At 39.9% G+C, this 12,270-nt stretch overlaps 1 protein-coding gene across 1 annotated transcript in view; it reads right to left on the bottom strand.

Moving 5' to 3' along the window:
• The window catches only part of ctnnbip1 (catenin, beta interacting protein 1), a 37,561-nt gene that overhangs the window by 6,693 nt on the left and 18,598 nt on the right, over nucleotides 1-12,270 (bottom strand). The window contains exons 2-3 of the mRNA XM_017488050.3: nucleotides 10,977-11,094; nucleotides 10,713-10,803 (exon numbers count right to left, since the gene is read on the bottom strand). Coding sequence (XP_017343539.1) covers nucleotides 10,713-10,803; nucleotides 10,977-11,072 — 187 coding nt within the window. The 5' untranslated portion in view covers nucleotides 11,073-11,094. The remainder of the gene's footprint in view (nucleotides 1-10,712; nucleotides 10,804-10,976; nucleotides 11,095-12,270) is intronic.

Raw genomic sequence — 12,270 nt, 5'->3', positions numbered from 1 at the left:
GAATCACTGCCAGAAGCTGATTCTTATTTTGCAACACTGTGTCTTTCCACATTTAAGTTAATTGGCTTTTCACCAGTCTCCCCAGGTTCTCTCGCATCAACCCATTGCTGCGTTCAGTCTGCTGGCTTCCTGTAGCTGCCAACATAAGCTTTAAAACACCGATGCTTGCCTGTTTACCAAGCCAAATACCACCAAATTCCTACCTGTAGGCACTGATCAAATTTCACTCAGTACCATATTCCCACATCATCTAGCATGGCTTCACTCACCACTCAGACTCTCTACTGGCACCAAGAACTTCCCCTGGCTGTCCGAACCGTTGAGTCACTGCGTGGCTTCAAATGATGACTGAAGGCTTGATTACCTACCTTTTCACCAAGCACGTACATGAGTTAAACAAATCTTAATTGTGTATTGTTCTTTCAGTGTTAACTCCTCTCTAACGGGGTTTAACTTGATGGTATTCTTAGACCCTGACCTTTGTACTAGCACGAGGAGATATTTCTGATGAAGACATTCCCCTAATTCTGTAAACGTAAATGAAAACATTATCCATGTTCGGCCTGAGCACTCCTGGCGTTCGAGTAGTTTGTTGCACAAGAAAGCAATTGTTCAATTTCTTGTGCTGCTCTGACATTTCTTTTTACTAGTTCTTTATTTTTATTTATTTATTTTAAACACTGCGGGTTGGTAAAAGCAGAAAAAGAAAACACCACATTGAGATTTTGGACGTGTTCACATCACCCACTCGGCAGGCCGCTCAGTGAGCCGCGCTTTCCCATAATCCTTTTCTCAGCTTTGAAAAATAAATTTGTGCTCATGTGACCATGCAGAAGTAGAAATCAGCCTTTTACCCTCACCTTTTAGAAGGATAATGTGAGAAATCTATAAAACTCAAGTAATATAATATTCACAATTCCAGTTCTTCAGGGTTGTGCTGTTGTGTTCAGACACTTTAAGTGGTGTGGTAGGCTGGGGGTAGGACTGAGGGTTGTCAATCAAGAATGCTATGTCCAGACAATAATTAGATCACTCATGTGCTTAATCACTCACAATTCTTTCTTGTTTTCTCCATTCCACACTGTTAGATATTTAATAAAACACTCAAATTAAGGTGTCATACAAACATTTTAAGGACATACTTGTTGGTGATTCTTGCACATCCTGGAGCCATAATCTGATTAAATCAATTAAATAAATGATATGAAATAACTAGAGATGCACCGATACAAAATTTCTCAGCCGATACCGGTAACCGATACCGATAGTTCTGCCTTTTATGCCTTCTTATAAATGAATATTAATTCATTCCACAATTCTGAAAGAAATGCAAACAAAAGCTTTATTCTCTCCATTTCAGCAAGTTGTTTCACAGTAACTGGTCTCATAAACAGAAAACACATTACTCTAATTAACATTAACACATGAACTCAATTCTGACGATTAAAGAAAGATTTCTTAACCTATTGAATGTTATTAATTCATATTAACAGAATTAATTAACTGAATTCTAAAAACCCTCCAGTTAGTCTCACAGTCACTCACCAGAAACAAAAGCATTTCTACTTCATCACTAAACATCAAACTGCTAATATATAATATCACTTTTTTATATATTAACATTAACTGGATATGAAATATACTACTCTACAAATATAATTTTCTGTGCAATATATACTTTTTTGTCGATTCATCTTCATTTAAATCTTTCGACCGTGTACTGGCGCTTAAATTCAGCGTGAGCAGTACGGCAAAAATTTTTTGACTCGACGCCGAAACTCCCGCTTCACTGCTGCAGCGTCTGGTGTAACATTTTAGCAGTGCGGTTTTGTCATCATTCCACACAAGAGACATCATCTTTACACACAGCACAAAATCGATGTGTTTTCCCGATGTGTGACTGACAGGATAAAATCGGCCCCGATCATTGGATGGTTTTAAACATTAGCCGATAGCGTGAAAAATTGCCTTTATCGGCCGATACAGATTATTAGCCGATACATCGGTGCATCTCTAGAAATAACCAATGCCTATGTCAATGTCATTCTTTGGCAAGCTCAGACAGACTTTATTTTTATTTTATTAAAAGAAAAAAAAAGAAGGCTTTGATCTGAAAATCTCTCTACTGTTTTGCAGCTAGACTGATTACAGCCACCTTTTAAGTGGTGCTTCTGAGAGAAAACCTGCCTTTATTTCTCTGCACTTCTGCTATAAAAAGAAGCAACACTGGTAACGCTGCCTGGTTTGATGGATCTAATTATGTGCACGGATAAAAGTAGGCCACACAGTATCAAACACACAAGCACCCACTGGACTGTGGATGTGTGCACACATGTTCGAGGGGGTGGAGGCCTGTTCCTCCAAGGTCGTAACGGTACAGTCTGTGTTTGGCACAGGACGTTAGGATTGGTTGTCTGCTTGGCCCACATCACAGGCGATCATTAGGACGTCTCTTTGCATGACCCAAGCCTAATAAGCAGGGACGCAGGCAGAGGAAGGTCCTTTCATGTCTGCTCGCCGTGCCTTTCATCCCTCCCATCCATTCAGATCACACAGAGATCCCTTATGCGGTATGACAGGGCTCGGTGCAGTAGCCAGAATCATCTTTGCTTAAGACCTTCATTAGATCTCTTAGATTTAACTTCAAAAGAAATGGCATCCTATTAAAGAAGGAATTGTTAGTGTGTGCCTGTTGTAGCTGATGCACTGCAGTGGTTGAGCTGCATTACTGGAAGATTTAGCACGCATCACATAAAGGACATGCACTTTCACGTTTCTGTTGCTTTCGGCTCTGAGTTTTGTGGGTGCCAATAAAGGTAAATCGGAGAACGTGCTTGGTAATTTATGAATGATTGGCATTCAACAACATACGCACAAACAAAATCTGAGTTATGGACACTTATAAACCAGGAGGGAATTTTTTTTTTGGGTTGGTTTGACCTACAAAAATATTTTCACACAACTTTAAGAGATCAGGCCTAGAATATTCCTTTCATGTTCCCGTTTTACATGTTATAGAACAAAGCACGATTAACGGCACACGTCATTACGTCAGCTCGACACGCTGTCCGACATTCCCTCCAGAATTTCACGTGTCAACACACAGTTTGTCTTCGTTATGTACCGTATACAGTTTTGGGTGTTTCATTTTACGAAAGCTTCAAGAGTAGTTAATTATTTGTCATGCTATACGTGCAAATAGACGACTGCTTGAAGCCGTGGACTGCGTCCCAAACCGTGTACTTATCTACTATATAGTGGTAAATAGATACATGTATTTCACCTGTTATATAGTAGGCAAGTACGCGGTGTCGGACACAGCCGTGCTCTTGTTTGCCGTCAAACGGTCAAGCACTGTCGTGTGTGTACGTGTCCTGTCGCAAAATGTGGTGAAAACTCCCACACGACGTTAATAGTGTGATTAAGGTGTGTACACGTCTATAACGCACTTCGATAATGTGACTAAAACAGGAATACTCCACACGTCTTAATTCAATTTGTGTTTACTTCGAGTATGACTTTAATTGGATTAAGGTAATCAAAAATTGTTTACATGCTAGTTTCTTAATCAGAATAGCATCTTAATCGGGTTAATATCGGAACATTGTTGTAAATGTAAACGTACTGCATGTCTTCATGGAGCTTGCTTTGTGCAAAGGAGCATTGCCATGTTGGAACAGGTTTGGGCGTCTTAGTTCCAGTGAAGAGAAATCTTAATGCTGCAGCATACAAAGACATCCTATACAATTGTGCATTTCCAACTTTGTGGCATCTTTTTGAGGAAGAACCAGATATAGGAGCGGTCAGGTGGCCATTTCGTGTACTATTTCAATCTCTTCAAACACTGCATGCATGAAATGTATGGACAGAGATGCAGTTTGTTTCATGTGAAACTAAAAATAAGGATAATTACTGAGCTCAGTTTATCAGTCATCAAACTATCACCTACATTTATAAAAATTAAAAAAGGTTTGTCCTGCTACCTGGTACACTCATTCTATTATCTCTATATAGCCCAGTAACGATCCACTGGTGACATAAAACAACGATTTAGACACATTTTTAAATCTTTTGACTTGAATAGGTCATGCCTCAAGCAATCCCAGTATCTTATACGTATGTGTGAATCCCACATCAAAGTGAATCAGAGTGCCTTGGGACCTACAGCACAAACTCAGTCTGGTTGGTTCTGTGATGGTTCCTCCCCCCTTCCCCAAGTTTAAAAGCATTAATATAGGGCGTAAAGGCTTTAGACGATTCAGATTACTATGCAGCTGAAGAAATCAATATTTACTGCAGGCTGTAGAGAAACACACACCAGCTAAACAGAGACTGAAGCGAGCTGAAATGCTCAACAAAAAAAAGAAAGAAAAGGAGAATTCAAGGACACACTGTCCCCTATTCTCATGGGACCTGAAACAAGCCTGAAAGCATGAAAGGATGGATCTCACATATGCTCTAATATAAAGACTATGTCTCCAGAATATAACTAGAGCTGACCTCACAATCACAATTTTTTTCCCACCACCCAACTAAAAACATGCACTGTAATTTCCTTCTGCAAATTATCTAAAGCCTGAAGTAGCAAAAACAAGAGTCACTGCATTATCATGATAGACAGGTAGTAAAAAACATGCATCACAACTATGCACTTTTAGCTCATTTATTTTGTTCGTTTACAGAGCCTGAGTAATTGCAACTCAAGGACCTGACATTTTAAACAAGCTAGGTGAAAGAAAGGGCGCATTAATTAATCTGTAATGAGACAAACAGCTGAACTTTAGTTTTGCATCATCCTGATACAGATAGTTCACTGAACTTTCATACAACAAGTCCTGAGGAGCTATGCTGTGTCGCATCCTACTCAGCTTCCTAACAATTCCTCATCAGCACAGTTGAGGGGGGGTTCAATTATTATATACTTGTAAAGATTTAGATAGCAAAAAAAATTGTAGGATGAACAATGAGCCCATCAATGAAGAATGAGAATAATATCAGTTTGTGCAGCTTGCTGGCGTTGGTCCTGCATCATGATGGTTGAGTAACAGAGCTCAAGCTTGCATAAGAACTTGATGAGAGGTCACACACACACACACACACACACACACACACACACAGAGAGATGGGTGTGAAGGGCATGTGAATAAAGCTGGTGTGCATTGGCATAGCTTAGCTTGCCCATGCCCCTTCCTCTAAAACACGTCGAGTCACAGACAGCAGCAAGCGCAGCACGGACGTCAGGGCCCTGCAGAGCCGTTGCCTAGCAACACCTCCGGACTGGATTGCATCACCACCCGGCAGGTTGCAAACGCCTATGAACAAACAGCTTCTACCTGCTCAATCTATCTGCTCTTTCATTCTCTATCTGTCACCTCTCTCAGTTTAATAATCTCTTTATATATATATATAAAATATTTATTTGCCTCTTTCTACCTTTAGCATACAAGAGCTATTAATTTATAACATACCATCTTTCTCTATATCTCTCTTTAATTTTTTTTTTTTTTTTCACAGCCACTGATCCAGTTCTAAAGTATCATTCATTATTAAAACATAGCCTACAAGCTGTTTACAGTGGCTATACAGTACTATGGATATTTTCACATAATTCCTAATATTTACTCCCACAGACACGACAGCAGCTGTTCCCTAAATTCAGGTGTAAACACTACAACGCAGCGCTGATGACTGGACAGGAATAAGAGACGCAGGCCACTGCTATGGCGGCTGATAGCATCAGAACAGAAAGTGTAGTGCAGCCAGAATTAGACGGCCATTTCAGGAAGCCTGCTGGAGTGAGGTGATGAGTGATAAATCATGCTCAGCGAGTGTGCGGAGCCGACAGACAATCACGCACAACACAGACCACTGCGTTAATATTTAAACAGGGTTTAATCAGTCAAAAATGACTCATGATCAAGATCCTAGCAAATTTTAGAGTTCTACTGATGGATACAAATTACAGGGTTTGATAGAAGCCAGGACAGCAAATCACTCCACCTAAAACAGCTAATCAGTATATTAACATTGTACTAGGATTACATCTCTTGTCATGGGATATACGAAGCAAGCAAACGAATCAGTACAGGAGCTGCTTGAAAAGAACAAAGCTGCAGCCATGCCCCAAATCCAGTCAGAATCTAGACTCAATCATGAACACATCGTCACCTAATAACCTACTGGAAGTCTATATTTACGGCTTCTAATGACAAAAATGTTTTTGTTTTGTTGTATAGCCTGCATACTGAATAGACATGCCTGATGCACAGGATTTAAATTAGCATAGCTACCGCAAACCTCTATAATGTACAGGATATTTATTTACATTTGGTATCTCCTTTCTTTTTTTTTGTTTGTTGTCAGGCTGGGAAGCATGACTCACCACTTTAGCTGTGAAAAGTCCCAAGGCCTCCTTTTGTGTCTCAGCAGTGTTATTAAAGAAGGGGAATTTAGGATTATGCTGTCTGAAAGGATTATAAAGACTAGCAGTGGCAAGTGACAGAGGAATATTTTGATTCTGGCGGGGTACAATGTCTAGTCTAGCACGATTATTGTAAAACACAATGCATGTACTCTTTATTTCTCAGAGACACACTCAGACTATAGATAACCAGGCTCTGGTAGAACAGCATGGCTCATGCCGAAAGAGCAGCCACATTGATTTTACACTCGATAAAGCATTGTATGGTATTACACCCTTTAGATATTGCGCGTGTGGCTGCAAGGTGGGCGGAGTGTTTAATGTCTAAAGACTGCGCGTGACCCGGCTCTCACACCATGTGCCCGTAATTAACACTCCAGCTCGCCTTCGGTCCTAATGAGACCGGCTTTTCTCCTGCAGTCACGCGGCTCCATGGAACCTGGTCCACTGGGAGCCCCGCCTCCCATGCGGTCGTCATGGAAACCCCTGCTCCGCTCTGCGTTGTTCTTTCCATGAGCCCTAGCGGCCTCGCTAAGCTAACACACTCATTCCAGTGCCTTTGTGCTTTTCTTTTGCAGCAGACCACAGCACCACTCCTGCAATTCATTTCAAGCTCTCTCTCAGCTTAATGAGACACGCCTGAAGAAAAAGAATTGTGAGTTCCTGTGAACTTCAGAAAAAGAAAACTGCAGAAAACAGATGAAAAAAAGAGATATGCACATATTCACTTAATAAGTTGACCATCCAGCTTGTCCCAAGGCTTATTAATGAGCCCGTGCACAGCTTACAAGAACTTCACACATTTTTAACATGGTTCAAAAGACCCTTCTACCAATCATCCTCCTGTTCAGCAATTCTGCCAAGTTTAATTAAAAAAATAATAATAATCAAGGCTCAAATACCAATTAAAAATGTAGTGCATGAATTCAAAACTCATATTAATGCCAATTAAGCAATTAACCGTGTTTGACATCTATTCCATTAACCCATATATTTGTAAACAAGCCAATCTGACAGCTTTTTGGATGGTGTTTTCTAGCCAATCTGAGGAACTGTTATTTCTCAGAAATAGTCTGACAGCTTATCCAAAAAAAAAGCTGCCTAATTTCACACTTGTCCCTTTGTGAAAAGGCAAAATTGTCTAATACAAAAAGCGAAAGCAAGGGAATGTTGAAATCCTAACATCGGTCTCATGCACAATAAAATCTCTTTCATAACTGTTTGTTCACATGAGAGAACAATAGCTGAACAGAGCTGAAAGAGGCATCCCAAGTGGCTGGTCTCTGGAGCCATGGCCTGTTCTGTAAACACACACACACACTCTCAATTTACTCTAGGATCCAAAAATGTAGCTTTGAGTCTGTACAGAGCTCTCATTAACCACGGTTACTGGAAATCCACAAGGTGGCAAAATGATCGTTACTCATCACTGGAAATAATACAATTTAATGCCTGTTGAAAACATGAAAATAAGGCAGAAGTATCCAAGCACTAAAAGATCAGTTCAAATACTGCAGAGCTCTAATTTCACCATCTACAGATATGCAAGAGTAACACTATCACCACAAACTGACAGAATGTCAATATTAATTTTCTGCAGTGTCAAAAAAACAGACAACTGAATTCTCGTAACTCGTAAAATCATGTTCTTCCTCCGCAGTCACACCAAAAAAAATCAATGCAAAGAGACGGTCAGAGTCTGGAACGAAGACTCAGCATATCCACACAAGTCCACAACCCTCCGCCATTTTAAGCACTGCTTTTATTTAAAGCCCCACACAGAATGACTTTTTTTTATATGTCTATTTGACTAAAAGGATTTAACTACTATTCTTGACCCTGTAGTGCACTGGCTGTTCAGCTTCATGATTTTTACAATTAATAAACGCATTAGCAAGCTCTAAAAATCAGGAATTACTTTAGCCGGGCACAAAAGAACAGTGATATATTAAATTCCAATAAAAGCAATAAGTTAATGGTGCACTAAATCATCAACTGAATGCTTGCTGTTTCCGAAATTAGTCATAAACACAAGCCACAATAGGAAAGATATTTAAGTGCTTCGTGTGTGTCAAAGTAAACACAACAACTACTATTTATTGTCTGAAGTAGTGTGCAATTTTCCCACTATTTTCTCCTTCTCTAGTCTATCCTCAGACATTATGTTAACAGCTCATCCTCCCCAATTATTGTTTCTGATGCTCTTGTGTATTATGGTTATTGTTTTATGAATGTAACTAATAATAGTCATAATAATAGTAGTAATATCACTTAACACCAATATTCTTTCTTTCTTAAATATAAAACAAGCCTTCTGTCAAAGCTCATATTCCATGCCCATTTCTATCCACCTTACTCACCATCGTGTATTATTTATGAACAGCTTTCCAAAAAAAATAAAAAATCCCTGCAGCAGGTGGGGTTTAAACTGTTTACTTGACTGAGCAATATACAGTACGTATTCCTATTGCATGGCGCCCCCTGGTGCTGATTAAGAGGAATAATCCTGTATTATCCTGCTGAAAAAGGTCACTGCCATTAGGGAATACTGTTGCCATGAAGAGGTGTACTTGGTCTGCAGCAATGTTTAGGTAGGTGATACATGTCAAAGTAACATTCACATGAATGCCAAGACCCAAGGTTTCCCAGCAGAACATTGCACAGAGGATCACACTGCCTCGGCCGGCTTGCCTTCTTCCCATAGTGCACCCTGGTGCCATCTCTTCCCCAGGTAAACGATGCAAATGCACCCGGCTGCCCACATGATTTAAAAGAAAAGGGACAGGGGTCAGCATGAGCACTCAGACCGGTCTGCAGCTAGAAAGCTGCAATACACTGTGTGTTCTGACACCTTTCTATAATTGGCAGCAGGTACTTTTTCAGCAATTTGTGCTACAATAGCTCTTCTGTGGGATCAGACCAGATGAGATAGCCTTCACTCCTCACGCACATCAGTGAGCCTTTGGTGCCCATGACAATGTTGCAGGCTCAACAGTTGTCCTTCCTGGACAACTTATGGTAGCTACTAACCACTATATACCCCATAAAACCTGCAATTTTGGAGATGCTCTGATCCACTGGTCTAGCCATCACAGTTTGGCCCTTGAGAAAGTAGCTGAGATCCCATTTTTCCTGCTTCCAACACATCAAACCTCAAGAACTGACTGTTCACTTGCTGCCCAATATACCCCACTCCTTTACAGGTGCCAGTGTAATCAATGTTATTCACTTCACCCTTCGGTGGTTTTAATGTTATGGCTGATCTGTGTATGATTGCTGATGTGGTGACGATTTTTGTTAGGAGACATTTATGGAAGGAGTCTCGGTTGTTACTCATCATGCTGCATCACACCCCCGGCGTGCATTATTTTCATATTACAGCACAGCTTGTCATGTGTTATTCCTTACATAACAACAGTTTTGACAGTGCTGGCTGCGAGGCAAATCACAGGTTTATATTAATAAGCTTGTTTCTACAGTAACAGCTCAGTCACCGGGACTCGGATGGAGGACGTGTATAATTGTCGATATGGTGAATTTTCTGTTAGGAGATGTTTATCATTTTTGTAAGGAGTCTCCAGTGTTAGCGCTGTTTTCAGACAGAGGAAAGTCTTCAGGACAAGCATTTGGAGCTTCTGGTGTCCCAGCAATATTACAAGCTGGATTTTCTGTTTATTTATTAACTTCAAGAGAGAAAAAGAGAGACTGGTCATGGAATGACTGTTTATAGCTTCTACAATGTGATGATAACCGGAACTAACTTGTATGATGGATGTTTCATGACATATATGGATAAAAAGCATGCGGTGCTGTTCTGTAATCAGTAAAAATTTGTTAGTGGTATAAGAGGAAGAAAATTATTTTCCTATTCTCTGTAAGAAAATAATCAACTTTGGGGTGGTAACAGCATCGCATTGCTCATTATATGACTTTTCTGTCATTTTCATTCCCTACATAACACTCATGTTAGAATATTGCAATATATACATTGTAGTAAAATCATTTTTATTTGCCTTAAGTGTTACTGCAGTGTTACAGCAGTAATAATTGGACTAATATGCAGAGTTATAGCAGTAATAATTGTACACAATGCTGTCTGCAAATCAGCTTTTATTCCTTTCAAAGCCAACACATATCACCTAAAAAGACTAAATGAAATTATTACAGAATTACCAAGTACATCTAATTGCAGTCTAAGTTCGATAACCAAAGCCCTGCATTAAACAGCTTTCCTCTATACTCTGAGGATGTACGACTGACAGAGGCTAGCTGGGGTGCGGTGAATGCTTACCCTGGTCTATATTATGCTGCGGCAGCTGGCTCATCTGACTGTGCACCACGCCTGCATAGTTCCGCAGGAACGCTTCCTCGCTCGGCGTCAGCTGCAAGAGGGGGCACACGCAGCTAAATGAACAACATGCCATGGAGATATTTAAAAAGGACGCAAATCATCTTTGTGGATATGAAGCTTTGTGCAGCAAGGAAAAATGTGTATTTGTTAACTGTGCTAATGTTAAGAAGCTCGGAGTTTGGCCGTGTTTGCGTTCCTACTTACATTTGATCCCATCTTCTTCAACATGAGGAGCACTCGCACCTTCTGCTGAATGTACATCTCCTCAGGAGACTTGCCAGGGGCCTCCTCCCGGTTCATCCCCCCTGGTCCTGACGCACCACTGAAATGATAACAATAATAATTTAAACAGATAACCATGGCAGTTTATTATTAGGAATACCAGATATACAACTACAGGTGCGATGTTACGATTCGCCAATTTTCAACAAATTGCTGAGAAGATATTTGGGTGGTGCAACATTCTCAGGACACCATGCTAGTATACCATTTCAATTTCCCCAACCCTGATCCAATCAGACTTTTCTGGTTGCTAACCCATCATGTGATACCATCAAACTACACAGAGCAACAATATACAGGTGTGAACAGGGGTTACTTTTTTGCAGAGATACTCTACACAACAGTTAAAAAAAAAAACAAAAAAAAAACCCACAACAGCAGCAAAGCACAAGTCCCATATGACCACTACTTAATAATTAGTGGCTCCTGAACCAAAGAAACTAAAGTCCTGCTTTATTTTCTATTGCCTAGAAAGACAGAGGTTCATGAAGACAAAGTGAAAGTAAATGCTACCAACAAACAAATACGTCTTACACACTTTCCCCAGTCAGCAAAATTCTTTTTTGCAGTATCAACTTGATTCAACTTTGGTCTGACCGCTGCTTTCTCTCAAAAAGCAGAAAAAATAGCTCCAGAGTGGCCCCCCAAAAAAATGGTCGTCCTATTGTAAGGAGATTGGGAGTTCAAATCCTGACATTGCCACACTCGTTGGTCATGCACTCTTGGTTGCAGGGATGGCATAGTGTATCTCCCCTGCCAATCAGAGCGACACTAGCCAATCGTGGGCATAATGGCTGCAACAGTATGATGTTTCATGAGTCGCATCATCCAGGTATATGCTACACACTAATGGTGGTTGAGGAGGTGGTTTACTATGTAAAGCGCTTTCAGTTTCTAGAAAAGCGCTATATAAATGTAACTGTCATAATAATAATAATAATAATAATAATAATAATAATAATAACAATAATAATTTTCACAGTACAATAACTGTCTCAGAAAATATCACTGTTTCATGGTATACAGTTTTACACTATTATTATCATCATCATCATAATCAGTTACAAGGACCGTTAAAGGAATTAAAACATTTTTAATGGGAGTATGTGTAAAATGTCTCCCTTTTAAAAATAAATAAAAGAAATCAGGAGGAAAAAAAAAAAGGAACAGGACCTGCTGTGGCTTTGTTTGGAACTATTTTCATTAGTGACAATAT

This window comes from Ictalurus punctatus, chromosome 15, assembly GCF_001660625.3.
Source record: "Ictalurus punctatus breed USDA103 chromosome 15, Coco_2.0, whole genome shotgun sequence".
In the NCBI taxonomy this organism is placed as follows: Eukaryota; Metazoa; Chordata; class Actinopteri; order Siluriformes; family Ictaluridae; genus Ictalurus; species Ictalurus punctatus.
This window is presented reverse-complemented; position numbering and strand designations above follow the sequence as displayed.